Source organism: Euprymna scolopes, chromosome 18 (genome assembly GCF_053919585.1).
Source record: "Euprymna scolopes isolate OS-2025 chromosome 18, ASM5391958v1, whole genome shotgun sequence".
Lineage (NCBI taxonomy): Eukaryota > Metazoa > Mollusca > Cephalopoda > Sepiida > Sepiolidae > Euprymna > Euprymna scolopes.
Genome location: NC_136499.1, coordinates 85,213,874 through 85,232,547, shown reverse-complemented (window position 1 = coordinate 85,232,547; position 18,674 = coordinate 85,213,874). Strand labels below are relative to the sequence as shown.

The 18,674-nt window shown below is 39.4% G+C and overlaps 1 protein-coding gene across 4 annotated transcripts in view; it reads left to right on the top strand.

Annotated features, from left to right (window-relative positions):
• LOC145297675 (uncharacterized) overlaps positions 1 to 18,674 on the top strand; it is a 1,369,001-nt gene that overhangs the window by 622,763 nt on the left and 727,564 nt on the right. For all 4 annotated transcript variants that reach the window (XM_080143861.1, XM_080143862.1, XM_080143860.1 and 1 more), the window contains exon 4: positions 2,478 to 2,580. In XM_080143861.1, coding sequence (XP_079999987.1) covers positions 2,478 to 2,580 — 103 coding nt within the window. The remainder of the gene's footprint in view (positions 1 to 2,477; positions 2,581 to 18,674) is intronic.

The following is an 18,674-nucleotide window of genomic DNA, read 5'->3' as shown; positions in this document are numbered from 1 at the left end:
TGTTTCGAGTGTTTATTTGTCTTTCTCATATAAAAAAAGCGAAACTAATCAGAGCAAAGTCACTCACCGGCCTTTGTGGCCGGGACGTGCTGAAGTCAATCAGCTTTTAACAATTTTGAGGAAACCCTTCATATCAGACAATTGCTATTCATTTAGATGCTGCCTTTTGGGAGGGAGCTGGTTTTTTCAAACATCGTGGGAAAACAAGTATGAGGCAGAAAGTGGAAAACTTAAATGGCCTGCAGCCAGACGTTCATTTCTGCGCCTGCGTGAACTCATTCACTTAACTATCCAGTTTTGCAAGTCAACTTTTTCATTGACATCACTAAATTTGAACGCTTTTCACTTCCTGTCGCGTTACAGTGTAGCGGTAAGATGTCAGGTTTTCTTTCACTTTCTTTTCCACCTTCGTGTCACAGGTTCGAGTGTGCCTGACTACTACCACTTTTTTTCGGCTCAAAACACACCTCCAAACATCTGGGCAACGCCGGGCAACGCTGGGCAACGCCGGGCAACGCCACGCAACGCCGGGCACTTCCGCTAGTAATAACATAAACTGAAAATAAACTTAGAATTGAATTCACAATCTTATTGTTGTCAAAATGACAGAGTTTTCCGATACTTTTAATTGGATGCATTTGTGTATTAGGATTGCCCGCATGTCAAGAATAGAGCATGGTGTCATTACCAAGTTTAGCAATAGACACAATTGCATCAGGAAGGTCGTTGACAAAAAAAACAGGAAGAATAAAGGTCCAAGGATCGACCTCTGGGACACACCTATATTAATGACATACTAAATATTCGTCCAATAAAACCATACACATTAATTTTCATAATAAATTCTTCATGCCAGACTTTGTCAAAGTCATTCGATATATCAAGTACTGATAAAAATTGTGACTTTACTTTATAATTTAGATGAATGAAAATAATAAAATATATTGGAAATACCAGAAAACATTTATTAAAACCTGTTCTTAATGTGACAAATAAGCATTGATTTTAATTATTGTTATTTGGATTAATAAAGTTGAGTTTAAGCTTCTTTATAAGCATTAGCTGTAAGAGACAACGTTTCCTTTCTGCTCATTCCGTATTGAACGATATTTGAGTTGAGTAAGAATATAAGATTACTTTATTTTTAAAAAGCAGCACAAATGGCATAAAAAAGGCTTTGATTAGAATGTAGTCAGCATGGATACTCACAACTTCGTTAAATATGCAAAAACTACTAAATAAAGAAAAGGATCTTTTTGAAACAAATATTGGTAATTCTATCGGAGATAAAGATCACAAAAATCAGTCATTATCTAAAAATAGACCATGCCGTCTGTATGTCTCTTATGATCAGGTTAGCATTTTGGAAGCCTATTGATTTTTCATTATGTGCTGCCTACTATTTTTCTCATTTCGTTTGTAACTAATCTAACCAGTGATATGATTTCTAATTGGAGAATGCAAAAGTTTATCACCGATAAGTGATATCAACAATTCTAGACTATATGCAAAGTAGACAAAGACAGATTGTTATCCAAACTGTTGCCAATAATGCTTTCATATATTGGCATGGTTTAACAAAACCAAAACTTCAAAAAAGGAATTGATGGCAATAAAAAGTGTATTTCATTTTAAGTTACAATTGTTTCAAGACTAGTTGGACAATTTCAAGCATTATGGCGTTCGAAAATGTTCACATAACCAGCCTTTCTTCAGACTTCTTGAATAAAAAACACTTTAACAATAGAACATTATTTGAAGAAATTTCCCTTAAAGGAAAAAAAGCATGCGAAAACATTTATCCTGGACGCATCCTTGTCAAGAGCTTATTTAAATATTAATATATCACCTAATTTTCGTATCATTATTTAAAAACCTGTCATAAGAAGTTACCACAAAAACCCGTAGCCATTTAATATCTTTTAATAAAAACTATTCGTTGAATTCTTAAATTAGATTTCTATATTTATTTATTTCACATAATTAATTTAAAAAATTTTTTTAGAATTTTATTTTTATATTTATAATATGGCCAAAACAACCTTGCTAAAACGTTACGGTTAAGTTAGTTTCGTATTCGCCCTATGCTGGTTTCAATGTTTACACAATATCGGCTATCTATCTATCTATTATTTCTATTTACGTAATATGCCATCACTTTGGATAATCCATAGGTATAATGTTGCAATATAAATAACATCTATATGATTAAAATCTATATACCTCCTCCTTCTCTCTCTAAAGACAATGGATACCGTCTGAAAGAGTGCATGTGTAATATGAAGTAAATCCTGTAGATACTCTTTTTTCATCTTATCAGTTGTTTCAAATGTTTTTTTATTCTATTAAATATTTTTCAAAATATTTATTAGTTGTTGATATTACTTCTTTTTATCAAGCTATCCAATATTTCATTATAATGATTTTATCAAGCTATCTAATATTTCATTATAACGATTTTATGTGTGTGATTACAGGAGGCCCCAGTATGGATAAGTTGCTGCCTGGAGACCAAATTATTAAAATTAATGGGGAAGATGTGAAAAAGTCACCTCGAGATTACGTCATTGACTTAGTCAGGTGAGTATATTACTGTGGTGTAAATGAAGAAAAAAGAAACAAGAACGACCGACCGCGTTTTTGTGTGGCTTACCTCGTGTTCATAATGAAGAAGAAAGAAACAAAAATGGCTGCCCTGTTTCTTTATATGCCTACAGGGTGACCACGAGGTATGCAAATGAGATGCTCCTGATTGGAGATAAAAGAGGAGTGATTTGGGGAAGGGGTGCATTCTGAAGTTAGATTGCGAGCAGAGAAGTTGTATTTGTAGAAGAGAAAAGTCGGATTCGGGGAGAGAAAAGCTAAAGTTGCAGAAGTTCGTTTTGGAGTGGAGAGAAGACGCATCAAGTGGTAACCAGAAAGTGAAAGTTTGGACAGCAGTATCACGCAACCGACAAGCTATTTCGGCACATCAAGCAAATTAACATGGCTGAGTGGAGACCCTTTACTGGGGAGGGTGACCTGATTAAGTGGCTGGAGAAATTAAAAATGGTGGCGACGCTGCAAAAGATAGAAGATGTGGTCACCCTGCTGCCGCTATACTTAAAGGGGGAAGCCCTCACGATTTACCAGCAGATGCGAGATGAAGACAAGGAAGACCTTGCTTTAGTGGAGCAAAGGCTGAAATTGGCCTTCGCGGGGGGCCCATTTGAAGCACTTGGCAAGCTGTCAAGTTTGAGGTGGACTGGCGAGTCCGTTGACGTCTTTGCGGCAGAGATCAGGAGACTGGCAGGGTTGGCTGGTTACGTGGGGAGGAGCCTGGAGATGACAGTAAAGCTGTACCTAGTGAACGGCTTCCCAGAGGAAATCTCTGCGAACATGCAGAGAATAACGGGGATCCATTCTATGGAAGTGGACGATCTCTTGGTCCACGCCAGAGTCCTAGTGAAAAATGTTAAAAGCCCAATCGTGGCTGCAGCTGTGAGTGGAAATATGTGCATGAGGCCTCACTTGAATGAGAGGCAGCCGGCGAAGCGACAGGAGGGGAGACCTGGCATCAAGTGTTTCCGATGCCAGGGTCCTCATCTGATCAAGGACTGCAAAGAGCGAGACCGGGGATCACGTACTACCGATGTGGACAAGTGGGGCATATTAGCCGCTATTGTGTTGCTGCATGGGACCAGGGAAACGAGTGAAGGGGAGCTATTGCGCCAGTGGTTACCCCTTCTGTGTGGAAATGGCGCATGATGGAACATTGCCTCGGTTACCGGTGGTAGTCAATGGGAAGAGAGCCATAGCCCTTGTCGACACAGGCTGCACTACAACGCTGTTAGCGAGGAATGTCGCGAGGTCATGGAGCAGAACCAGGATTATTAGGACCGTGGATGGCAGGGATGTGAAATGCCTAGGAGAGACGACAGCGGAAGTAATGGTGCAAGGGGTGCCCATTGGACTGCAAGCCTTAGTGTTGAATCATCTGGTCGGTGGTGTCGACGTGATTATAGGTATGAGTGCAATTAACCGCTACGTTAAGAGGGGGCCAAGTGACGTTTGGACGTCTCGGCGCAGTGGGGATGGCAGGAGTGGAAGGTGATAGAACCGTCAGAACCCCAAAACCGGAGGTTTGCTGCATCGAGGACAAAGATTTCCTGGCAAAGTTTGATGGCGTAAGGTGGACAGTGGAATGGAAATGGATCTCCGGGCCCCCAGAACTACAGAATAAGGTGGGCTGCTACGAAAACACCCTGCGAGGAGAAATAAGAAAAGGATTCGAGGAAGAAGTGGAGAGGTGGATCAAAGAAGGAATTCTGAAACCGTGGACAGGGGAAGAAAAAGGAGTGTTGCCACTACTGGCGGTTGTTCAGCCTACCAAAAACAAGATTAGGCCCGTGCTGGATTTTAGGGAATTGAACAGACACGTAGCCTGCCACACTGGAACGGGGATCGACGTATGTGAGGAGGTCATGAGGAAATGGAGAAGAATGGGGCGGGCCACTAAGATTGTCGATCTGAAATCGGCATATCTGCAGATCCATGTAGATGAGAAACTCTGGCAGTACCAACTGGTCCGGTACAAGGGGCGTGTGTATTGTCTGACGAGGTTAGGCTTTGGGCTGAGTTCAGCCCCCAAAATTATGACTGCCATGCTGAAGACAGTGCTGAGCAAAGACTGTACAGTGGAGGAGGCTACTAGCTCGTACATTGATGACATCTTGGTGGAGGAGGCAGAGGTGACAGCAGAGAAAGTAAGAAGCCATGTCGAGAAGTATGGGTTAACCGCAAAACCGGCGGAGGCCCTAGATGGAGGAGCGGTACTGGGGTTGAAACTAAGGCGAGATGGAAAAGAAAGCCTTGTCTTCGAACGAGGGAATGCAATACCCAAAGTCGGATCTGAGCTGACGAGGCGAGAACTCTTCTCAGTCTGCGGGACGCTGGTCGGGCACTATCCTATCGCTGGCTGGCTCAGGATAGCATGCAGCTTTATTAAACGACAAACAGGCACTGATGGCTGGGAGGGCCGTGTGACGAAGGAGATCATGAACATGCTGCAAGAAGTCATTGCGAGAGTGAGGAATGAGGACCCAGTGAAAGGGAAATGGTATGTCAGCGGCGAAGACGCGGGTGTGGTTTGGTGCGATGCCAGTAACCTGGCGTTGGGCGTCGTACTAGAGATAGGAGGTGTAACTGTGGAGGATGCGGCGTGACTAAGAAAAAACAACGACTTCTCCCATATCAACGTAGCAGAACTAGATGCCGCTATAAAAGGAATCAATCTGGCCCTGAAATGGGGATTGAAAATAATTGAAGTCAAAACCGATTCGGCAATGGTAGTGTCGTGGATTCGGTCGGCAGTAACTGGCGATAAGAGAGTTAAGACCAGAGGTGCTGCGGAAATGCTGATCAAGCGCAGACTCGGAGCGCTCACCGACCTGATAGCGGAATTCCAGTTGAGAGTATCTGTTGTGTTGGTCCCGTCAGAAAAAAACAAGGCGGATTCGATGACACGCATGAAGAAGGCCTGGCTGCAGGAGGGAAAGGAGGTCTCCTCGGTATGCTGTGCAGGCGAAGAAGTCAAAGAGTCACACGAAATGCACCACTTTGGTCGAGAACGAACGTTATTCCTAGCCAGAGAGGTTTACCCGGAGACCACCGAGGAGGAGGTTAGGGAGGTGGTGGAGAACTGTCGAGAGTGCCAATCAATTGACCCTGGACCGTCTAGACACGAAGCAGGAGAGCTACACGTTGCAGAGGACTGGAAGCAATTGGCCATTGATGTGACACACTATCGCCACAAATTGTATCTGTCGATGGTCGACTGTGAACCGGGAAGGTTTGCCATCTGGAGAGAGATCAGGGCAGAAGCTGCATGGGCGATCGGAGGGGTCATCGAGGAGATATTTTTGGAGAGAGGGCCGGTTGAGGAACTCTTAATGGTCAATGGACCCGCTTTCCGATCAGAAGCCTTTAAAGGGGTGTGCGATAAGTGGGGAGTAAGGCAATTTTTCAGAGCAGCGTATCGGCCGAGTGGCAACGGAATAGTGGAGAGGAATCATCGCACCATTAAAGCCGCTGCGGAAAAAAGCAACGTATCACCCATAGAGGCAGTGTTTTGGTATAACATCTCGCCAAAGACCAAACAAGATGAGACAACTGCGCCTCATAGGGCCGTTTTTACATATAAGTGGCGGCATCCGTGCAACAAAACAGCAGGAATTGAGAGTGAAGAAGCCACTATCAAAGTAGGTGAAGAGGTGTGGGTGAAACCCCCCAATGCACAGTGTACCACTCGTTGGAAAAGAGGGGTCGTAACAGGATTGCAGTCGAAGAACAATGTGATGGTGAATGGCGTTCCCCGGCATATCTTAGACCTGCGTCGTGTGACATTGCCGGTATGCAGTGAGGGCAGTGAAGAAGAAGAAATCGAGGGCCACCGAGAAGCAAATGATGCTGCTCGACCTGAATTAGGCCCGCGTTGTAGTGAACCTGAAAACGTTAGCCCCCGAGAAGTTGTCCCCCAGAGGCATCGACGTGAGAGGAGGCGGCCTGCTTGGATGGAGGATTACGAAGTATTCTATTGATCTCGAAGATTAGGGGGGCGTGTGGTATAAATGAAGAAAAAAGAAACAAGAACGACCGACCGCGTTTTTGTGTGGCTTACCTCGTGTTCATAATGAAGAAGAAAGAAACAAAAATGGCTGCCCTGTTTCTTTATATGCCTACAGGGTGACCACGAGGTATGCAAATGAGATGCTCCTGATTGGAGATAAAAGAGGAGTGATTTGGGGAAGGGGTGCATTCTGAAGTTAGATTGCGAGCAGAGAAGTTGTATTTGTAGAAGAGAAAAGTCGGATTCGGGGAGAGAAAAGCTAAAGTTGCAGAAGTTCGTTTTGGAGTGGAGAGAAGACGCGTCAAGTGGTAACCTGAAAGTGAAAGTTCGGACAGCAGTGTCACACAACCGACAATTACTCGTTTTTTAATACATTTATTTCAGTAAAATCAGTTTTGCTATGTATTATTGCAAATAAAAGCTTTGGTGGCTTCAAGGATTAGGATGAGATATACTGATAAATATACAAATTACACAACCAAAATGCCACAATGTTTTGCATAATTATGCCATGTTGTGACAACATATTTGGTGAATCTGTGTCTCACATTCGAAGGTTCTTGTTAAATTGCAGAAACGTATCTGTAATTTGATTGGTCAAACACTTTTGGAAATCAAGGCTGATCTGGAGATATACATTACGAACCGGTGCATTTTCTTGCATGAGGAAATACTTTTGCTGATTTTGCCTCGACCTCTTCATTTTCATAGTTTCTCTCGCTTAATTTCCTCCAAACTGAAGCTCCTATAATCATGGTACCTTTTGCCAGGAAATCTGTCATCAATACTACATCGAGATCACAGAAATTCTGAGCAGGACTTTGCTTATTTTTTTTTTAGAGGTGGTTAGTTCAAATATTTCCACTGCATTGACTAAGCTTTTGTCTTTGGATCATATTGATAGACCCAAGTTTCATTCTGTCTGATCAGTCTTTAGAAAAACTTTGATTCAGCTTCTTAGCACATCTCCAAATTTATCCTTGAACACTTGATGTGTTTTCACTTCTAGAAAAATGAGATTACATCTAACAAACACCTTGTGCATATGCAAATGATCATGAGTGATATTTTTCACCAATTTTGACCTCTCGAACTATAATTTGGCGAATAGTCCTGCATCAATCTTTTGACTAATAGATGCCCCAGAAGAGGGAGCGACCAGATTTGGAAGCTGTTTTCACAGTTTTCCGGCTGTTTGAATTCACAATGCCAGCATTTTACAAAGTCATATCATATAACCTTGTAAAAGCTGACATTGTGAATTCAATTAGGGCATTATTGCTATACATTTCTTTCATTTCATCAAAAAATCTATTTCACATCTGACTCAGTTCAAATACCTGTAAATCAAAAACCACAATTAGTTTAAAGCTGTCATTTGTCATGTGACTTGTAGAGATATAAATTATTGCACATGCAAAATTTCAATAACTTGAGACAACTGGAAGTGGCATTACTTATTGAATTCCCTTCATAGGAAGTTGTAAAGTTCATTCCAATCAACCTTTCTGGAGTTAAATTTCATTCTGTGGAAGCGATAATTAAGAGAATACTTCATCAAAAAATCAACCTTGACTTCAATAACAGCATGATCAGAGAAACCCAATGAAGAAGAAGAAATAGAACATGAATCAGAAACAGAATTGAGTAAAATATCCAGTAAGGATGGTTGATGACGGTCATTATCAGGAAAGTTTGTGGGGAAGGTGACAATTTGGGATAAATCATGAAACAGAAACAAATTGACACATATTTCGTCAACAAAATCCGTGCAATTCGAGTTAATAAGCCAATCAGAATGATGAATATTGAAGTCATCAGACACAAAGATGAAACTTGATGAATGAAGTTGTAAGGTATTATTAAAATTAATAGATATAGCATCAAAACAGAGCAGTAGTCACTGTCAGATGTAGAACGGTAAAAAAGAACAAATAAGAAGTGGAATGCAACAAAGACAACCTTAGACATAAAAAAAGACACACGAAATCTTCAAAAACCTCACCTAAGGATGGTTCACACTAAGTTGGGGTTTTCACCATCCCAGAGGCCGCCACCATGGCGCTGGTCACCTTCTTTGTGAATTTGAATCACAGATAACCATCCTTCATTTCATTCAATGAAAACGGACGACAAACATAGGGTGCTACCAGGTATGGCACTCTGCCCTAAAGGACACGGACACGGACCCTGGAACTATGCCTCCAGGCATGCCAACTTTGGCACTCCCTGGAACTTTACTGCCTCTGAGCATAGCATTGTGGGCGCCCTCTCTAGTGGGCGAATAAGTGACCTGATTCATCTTGTTGGCCAGGGAGACCATCGCCTAAAAATATACATGAGTCTCCCCGAAACCTGGCAGCTGCTTAAATCCTGAAAGAGCACTAGACTATTTGAAAAACAATAGAAAACTAACAATTAATATTGCTCTATTCGGCTAACAATAACAAAAAACAAAAAGCAGGTCCAAACACACAAAGAATGGGGTCGGTCCTTGAGGAAAACACCTTTAAACTTAATGGATCAAGTTGGTTTTGTCACAAAGTGTAGCATCACAACAGATATTATGCTGTGATCTTGGCCCAAAGACTAAGGAAGGATGTAGTCGGAGAATCCTATCTCTATAAGGAAATATATTAAGGATTAAGGGATGAGGCAACAAGACCAGTCCTTGCGTGGCATGGCCCTCCATAGCGGAAATCATGACAGGGTGTCCACATATGCCGATGATATCACTGTGTGTGTGTCGAGTCGTAACGACATTGAAGCGGTGACTCAGGCACTTGCTGATTAGGAAAACGTCACAGGGGCCATTATAAACCATAACAAGTCCGTTGGCCTGTGGTTGAGAACCTGGTCAGGGGTTCTTGTACTTTCAGGCGATTTCAGCTGGTCAGATGACCCGGTTCGTATACTCAAGTTTGGTTTGGACTGGGTCTCCAGCTGGAAAAAAATTAGTTGGAGGTACAGGCAAATGTCGAATCGTCTGTGGGGACATGACTTTGAAGGAAATTATACTTGAAGGGTTGTGTGGAGATGTGCGTCACATACATCTTTCCATTGATCGTTTACTGCATGTCTGTACTTTCACCTCAAAACTTTGGAGCAGCACTTCTCACTTCTTTGGCTTTCCTAAGTTCTATGTTACTCAAAGATTCTCCATGGATCATTGCAGTTGAGCGCTCCTTTCCTCAACTCATATCCAATCATACCATAGAAGGTCACCAAAAACCAGGTGTAGAGACGCCATTCTTTGCCGAATACTGGACTGTCCTTAAGGCATTGCCGGGGTCTAGTGACCTTGCTCAGTCTAGAAAGAGACTAAATCAGGACAGTGGTGGGTACTGCAAAAGATCCGCTAGTGGAGCAACCACATATATTGGAGGAGGAGGTCCATTCACAGAGGAATTGGGTGCCAGGTCGGAGCTACTTAAACAACTCTGAATTCTCTCTGATCTGGCGACTTGTCTGAGATGCCTGTCACTCTACAACAGACTTGCCAGAGATGGAGGATAGGAAGACGAGCTACTGTTCATGCTGTAATGAAAACTGAAGATCATGTCGGAGAGGTAATGGCTCGCATCAACCTTGAATGGTCGGTGCCCCTTGATTTGGCATATGTTGTTGACAACATGTAGTATTTACCAACACAACAAACGCCCTCGTGTTTGTGCCTTGTATAAGCATGCGCGACAACAAAACTTGGGTTTTTATAAGCGGAAGTCTCGAGGTTGTCAGGAATCTACAGGTGCATGCGCAAGAGAAGGGATTGAGATAGTGGTATAAAGGCAGGTCGAGTGAGAAGGTTGTTGTTGTTGTTGTTGTAATTGGACGTTACAGCGACGCGTGCGTTAGCAGGTGATTAAGAGGCGGTTTATTTTTGTGTGTCAAGTCGTGCACCTCGGTGAAGGTCATATAAATCGTTCACCTCGGTGAAGGTGAAGGTCATACAACATGGACCTGCTGTTTATTAGGGAGAAACGAATGGTGTTTCTCATGACCCTAGCAGTAGCTAGATAAGTGACCTGAACTACACATCTTGACGTAGTCCATGGCGTTGGATCTGCTTCCAATCGGGATTTGGTTGTTTATTTTAAGCACCAACTTAAAGTAAAAATAAGATGCGATCGGTAGAGATTACATCGCATGGAATTCGATAGAAGATGGGTCCACAACACTAGTTTGTGCATCCAACGAGGCACTTGGTTTGAATTTATACTCCCTCCATGAGTATTTTGCATACAGTCCTGGGTTCTATGGAACCCAGTCCGATCAAAGTTTACATAGATTAGGATTAGATAGGGTAACCACTTGGAGTGAAAATTTTATGGGTCCTAGACTAGGTACGTATGAATGTTGTTTCTGCCCCTGCTTTATTTTGTCATAAGTACTAAGAGAGCTTCCAAAGATGTCCATTCCATCCTTTATTTTATTCCCGGTCTGTTACTCCTATATGTACATTTATCTTGGAAAACACAGTCCATTCCCTATGTTTCCATTCCCATCAAATTTGTTTTTGAAAGATTACTCTTAGGTCTCCCACCCTCACTTCCCTCTAGTGGTCCTTGTATCTAAGTATAGTAGATAATGCCGGAGCCGTGAATACCATACTAAATAAAATCTGTTCTGACGCTACACTTCACCTTTTCTGTCCTCAGTCAGTGGAGGAGAAATCCTTCATGACTGAAACAATTTTTAGTTTTGTTCCTATCCAGAGTGCTCCTTTTTAGGGAGCTGGATTTTCCCCACATTTAAAATCGACCTTGTGTCTAACTTTGCCCTCGTGGGGAGGTAAGTAAATTCACATAAAACAATAAGTTAAAATACTCAGTTATTGCTCATTATTTATGTGTTTCGTTCCATTATATAACGCTGTTTTATGATAATAATCCTCGAAGGTATATATCAACATTTTATTACTAGACATTCCCAATTTGCATGAACAAGCTACTAATAAAGGGCAAAGTGCAGAAATGGCCACCTGAATACTAGGCGGTATTCGATAAAATTTTCAAAAATCCTGACGTCAGATCTATTCTTCATGCATTATGACCCAAAACTAGGCATAATAGTCACTAGCGATGTGAATTCATATGGAATAGGGGCTTGTATCTTACATAAAATGCTGGACGAAAGTAAAAAATCGATTGCTCACGCATCAAGATCTCTGCTCCCTGCAAAATGTATTATTCACAGATCGCATAAGAAATGCTTGCTATTATCTTTGCAGCTACAAAGTTCAATTGATATTTATACGGATGATTCTTTATATTGCAGACTGACCTATTGGCCATCTTTAGTTTGAAGAAGGTCCTGGATATGACCTTAAACGGGCTTTGGGGAGTGTGGAGCCACCCTTTAATTGCCATTGCTCCCAGATCCACGGGTTAAATAGAAACCGACTTGAAAACAACAAATATATTCTATTAAAAAAATTTTCTTCCAAATCTTTGAATTCACCATTTAATAATCTGAAAAGGGTTGATATGCCATGAAACAAAACCAACCAACAACCAACATTAGTTTGAAGAAAGGGTTTACACAGCAAACAGACTGCTGAGATGGAACACTATTTTGTTGAATTATAATTTCAAGTTGGAGTACTTCTCCTGCAAGCAGATCGCACATGTTGAAGAATTATATAGGTTAGTCTCAGGACAGATTGAATCTCTCGAGGACACAGTAACTGCTTCCATGCATACCGATAGAGAAATTACAACCATGATGTGTAATACTATCAGAAACCTTCCAGTCACATTACATGAAATTAAATATGAAGTATAAAAAGACGAATTTATTAGTGCTACAAACCTTAAAATCGCAAATACAGACCAGAAATTACAAAACAGTTTTCTCTGTGTGATGGTGTCCTACTATAAAGCAAGAGGGTCGTCATAATAAAAGTGTTCCAAAAAAGAATAACTAGGTTACTCTGGAATAAACCAAATGATGAGCCTCACGCATAGTTATGTATATTGGCCGAAGATTAATGATGACATCAAAAACATGGTCGCCGCATGCAAGGGCTTTGCTTTGATGGGAAAGGTACACACAATTACGTTTAAACCGTGGCCAAAAACAGACTAACCTTGGTCTAGAATTCACATAACTTTTGCAGGGCCACTAGAGGATTAGTTAATTAATTAATTACTTAATTGTGGTGGACAGCTACACAATATGACCAGATATTTCTGAGGTAGTTATTAATTTCCTCCATTAACTATTTGTCCATTTTGGAGTGATCGACTGCATAATTTACGTTCAAGGAGTTCTGTGAATCATCCAAATTAATCATATTACAACTCTCTAGTAGCATCCACGATCTAATGGGATGGCTGAATGCTTCATTGACACTTGAAAACAAGTGCTTAGAAAAGCATGCGGTACTCTTACAGAAACGGCATTACAACAGTTTTTTCAAGTTTATAGGATCATACGTAATCCTAACACATTACCAGCATTGTACTCAGTGAAGACTATGTTTCAGTGGAGAATAAGACCCGAAAAACTGTTACTAAAACAAACGAAATTAAGGACATCTATTGCGCCTAAGAAACATTACATCCCAGCTACAAGACTTACAAAAATAACACGTTTTCTGGGAGTGGGCACAGTAGACAAAAGAATCGGAAATATGGTGTACATTATTTAAGGCAATTAAAAATTCACACATTAAAAACACTTCAATCACATAAGAAAGCATAAACGATCCAAACTATCCAAACTAGAATAGGAGATGATGACACTTTTGATATCGAACCAACCCAATCCAGAACAATGCAAATTGAGAAGAAAAGAAAATTCACGAATCCCATAATCACTGATCCAAAAAGAAAAAAAGTACTAAGTATACCTTGCAGACTGTTTAACAACCTTTCTTTGTATTTAACTTTCTTGTACAATAAAAAAGTCTTTCTAGCTAAACCTGCTGTTTGCGTTTTCTTTTACGTCCTTTCCTTAGGGCCAGAATATTAGTGAAACCAAAGAATGCAATTTCATAAAAGAACGAGTATCCAGTGTGATCTTTATTAATTCCAAACCAAGAATAACACAACGACAGACAAAGCTTCTTACACAGATGCGTGGACACATCTAAAAATTATATTTAATATTTTTATATGTGACTGTAATTCAAACTTAAGCATGACAGACTGATCGACAGAGTGTTTCCTATAGAAACCCAAAATCTTTTTTATTTACAGAAATTATTATATTAGAAATTTAAATGTCTAATTAATTTATTTAAAGATCATATATATTTATTTGATGATTTTTTATTAGTAATTAGGATTTTTCATTGAATGAATTTACATGTTGATTGAGTTTTCAAAGTCAATTAAGATTTCATGTAATGATGTTGTCATATGTTTTCCGGTCAATAAATCAAGTTTTCTTTTCTTCTTAATTTCATCTCAAATAAAATCAGTCTTATTAGTGCTTCATATAAACTGCTTAAGCAAATTAGAAATAAACTTGAGCCAATGAAGACATTTTTGGAGATTGACATGTGACATTTTAATGAAACAGGAAAAGTAGAGGATGTTTTTGACAATTATCTGATTCTTTCGTTGGAAAATCTACACACGAGGTCAAATACATGACTGTTTAAAGGAGAGACATGTGTGAATGTATATCAAGTTAATTTATTTAGTTACAAGTCCAATTTAAATTGAAAGACTCAGTACAGTATCAAATTATGAAAATCCATAAATATATATAAAATATTCTGACTTGAGAGGCCAAATCTAAGAATAAGGAATAACACACACACACACACACACACACACATATATATATATATATATATATATATATATATATATATATATATATATATATATATACTGTTAATGCAAAATGCACAACCAAAGTATCAGAACTTCTTGCCAACTCCATAATTAAATTGGTCGCACCAACCCATCATAAGACAATTCTTCACACCAACTCTTTGTAATGCAATTCGCTACATTAAGGCTTCATAACACCATTCACTGCACGAACTCCTTATAGCACTATTTGCTGTACTAACGACTTGTAACACAATTTGTAACATTTTCTACACGCGATCTTGCCAGATGGCTAGAGAGGAATCCCCATATCACACCTGGGCAAAAGTACAAGAGGACGCACACACCGTTCTTGGATGCTTCTGCATATACTGATCTCAATATCACACAAATAGAAATGTGTGGAATTTTGCTTCTGTCTGGTACTTGGTCTTAATGATACGGCATCAGATACCTCATACATAGCATTCTCTTCAGAGACATCACTCGTTACATCCCATTTTGACTCATCATGTGCATCCCTTTCTTAAAAATTTTCTTTACCTGATTTTTAATACATCATTAGTGCTTCACAATCTGAGGAAACCACATTTTTCATAGATCATCAGGACTTCATCATCTGAGGAAAATACATTTTTCGTACATGATCAGGACTTAATCAACTGGGCAAACCTCATTTTCACACATAATCGGGGCTTTATCATCTGAGGAACCCACATTTTTATGCATCATCAGGTCTTCATCCTCGGAGGAAACTACATATTTCATACATGATAAGGACTTCATTATCTGAGTAAACCACATTTTTCATGCATCATCCGGGCTTTATCTTCTGTGGAAACCAATTTTTTATACATCATCAGGGCTTACTTATATGAGGAAAGCACATTTTTCATACATCATCAGGGCTTGATCATCTTAGGAAACAACATTTTCAAACATCATCAAGCCTTCATTATCTGAGGGAACCACATTTTCCAAACATAATCAGGGCTTAATTATCAGAGGAAACCAGATTTTTATACATCATAAGGACTTACTCCTCTGAGAGAACCACATTTTCCATACATCATCAGGGCTTAATTATCAGAGGAAACCAGATTTTTTATGCATCACCAGGGATCCACCAACTGAAGAAACCAAATTTTCATACATCATCGGACTTCGTAATCGTAGGAAACCACATTTTTCATACATTATAAAGGCTTCATCATCTGAGGAAACCTGATTTGTCATACATCATCAGGGCTTCACCAATTGAAGAAACCACATTTTTTATATATCATCAAGACTTAATACATCATCAGGGCTTCGTCTCAGTTGTTTTATACATCTTCAGGGCTTCATTATCTGAGGAAACATTTTCATACATCATCAGGATTCCATATTCTGAGGTAACCAAATTTTTCATAGATTATCAGGACTGCCTCCTCTGAGGAAACCACATATTTCATACATCATCGGGACTTCATGAACTGAGGAAACCACATTTTTCATACATAATCAGGGCTTTATAATCTGAGGAAACCACATATTTCATACATCATCGGGACTTCATGAACTGAGGAAACCACATTTTTCATACATAATCAGGGCTTTATAATCTGAGGAAACCACATTTTCATACATCATCGGGACTTCATGAACTGAGGAAACCACATTTTTCATACATAATCAGGGCTTTATAATCTGAGGAAACCACATTTTCATACATCATTAGGATTCATCAACTGATGAAACCACATTTTTCATATATCCTTAGAACTTAATCATCTGAGGAAGCCACATTTGTCACACATGATCAGTACTTCATCATCTGAGGAAACCTCATTTTCAGACATCATAAGGACTTCATCATATAAGGAAAACACATTTTTCATATATCATCGGGGCTTCATCATCTGTGGAAACCACATTTTTATACATCACAACTTCATCATCTAAGGAAACAATATTTTTCATGCATCATCAGGACTTCATCAACTGAGGAAACCACATTTTCATAAATCATCAGGACTTCATCCACTGCGGAAACCACATTTTTCATACATCATCAGGACTTCATCATCGTAGGAAACCACATTTTCCATACATTATCAGGGCTTCATCATCTGAGGAAACCTGATTTTTCATACATCATCAGGGCTTCACCAACTGAGGAAACCACATTTTTCATCATAAATCATTACAACTTTTGCTGCAATAAAAATAGCAGTGAATGGCCGTGCAATTGGAAAAAAAGAAAAATGAAGATCTACTAAAAATTAATTCCAAAACCAATTAAATGACATTTTTCGTCATTTTATATTTCTAATGTAATCATCCCCCCCTCCAAAAAAACTGAATTTGTCTTATTTTGTTGTCCGTTCTATTTATAAAATTGTTAGGTTAAAGTATATAATGGTTTCATAAAAATTAAATTTATCGTTATTTTATGTTTCAAATGTAATTCCCGCCCCCCCACCACAAAAAAAACTAAAAAATGTTTGTATTTGTCATGTTTTATCTACCCCCCCCCGCCTCAATTGCCCAACTTGAAAAAATGCTATAGATGGCATGTCTGGTTGAACGCTTTGTGGCCAAAAGTGGGTTCTCATTTTACGTTAAATTTATATAGAAAAGTTATTTCCCACGCTAAAATGTTAATTTTTTTTTTTCAAAATTTCTTCTTCAATGTTATTTATGATTAGCGAGGAGTACCCAGCGTTGCCCAGATAGAGAATATTGGCACAAGGTCGAAGCGATGTTAAGAATGGCTTCCATGTGGTTAAAATAAAAAAGATAGAGAGAGAGGTGGGTAATTAGTTTTCCACACTAACATTAGGCCAAAGAGAATAATGAATTCACTGAGTTCATAATTAATTTTTTCCCGGGTGGTAAAAACACTTGAGATGATGGCATGGAGGGATTTTTTTTTTAACTCGATCAAAAAAGAAAAAGGAAAGAAACGGTGTCCATTTGCAAATCTCAGATATTATGATCTCGGAAGTATAGGAAAACTTCTTGGCGAATTTAACCGACAGCAGAAGCCTGATCTGAAAAGCCTTTCACAGACATACACAAATGCTCGCGCCCATTTCGTCTTTTATATATATATAGAATAGCGGGGGTACCCAGTGTTGCCCGGGTGTTTGGTTTTGGATAAATCAAAACTGGGGTGGGGGGGAGTTAAAATTAAAAAAAAAAAACTTTTGGTAGGTGAGTATGAGGATCGAACCCGAGCCCTTGAGGCAAAGTTGGAAACTAAAGTGTGAAAAAAATAATGTGCGACGCTAACCCCTGGGCCACCACAACATACAATGGAAACACGTTTGAATTTATTTAAAAACAGAATTGACACGTGGCCGCAATAAAAGTTAACTCTGCTGCTTCTATTTGACCTAATTAATGAGGTCAAATAGAAGTCACGCAATTAACTTTTGTTCACCCAAATTTGACTGTTTTTTTCCCCAATCTGTTGGGGAGGGGGAAACCAGCTCCCCAGTGTCCACATTGAATAGCAATTGTCTGATATAAGAGGAGTTTCTTCCCACATTGATCAAAGCTGATTGCTTCTGGACGTTTCCCGGTGCGATACCAAGAACCACACGGTTTGAATTTAGTATCACTTTATTTATACATAAAAAACAGGACAAACAGGGGACAGAGCGAAATAGCGCGAATCTCATAAAAGTCGACATAAATAAATGTAGAGGCGACCCGCATTCCCAAATCCTAGATATTATTATCTAGGACCTATATAAACAGTTGTAAGCGATCGTAATGACCCCGGGAGCGTGTGCAAAAGAAACCTTTGCGAGACATACACGAAATGGTCACACACATTTTGCCTTTTATATATATTTATATATATAGATATATATATAGAAGACTGCTTAAACGTATTTTGCCTTTTTATATATATAGAAGACTGCTTAAACGTATTAGGCCACAAAAAATCAGGTCTTAATTTTTTTGGTCAATCTCAAGTTTCTTTCCAATTCCCCCCAAAACTTTAAAATGACGACTTTTAATGGTTTTCGGTGGTGTTGAAAACGAATAGTACGTTTAAATTTGGGGCAGATAAGTAGTTTTCATAATATGAAGAAATTACTTTTTCAAAAAGTGGGGGATCACTTTCCTATATAAATTTAACGTAAAATGAGCACCCACTTTCTTGTCACCTAGTAATTTCTTCATATCATGAAACAAATTTAACTGTGATATTCATTTCAGCACCCCCGAAAATTGGCGCTGTTTTATTTTTTTTTTACTAAGAGATGAGTTCATTTTTTCATCTC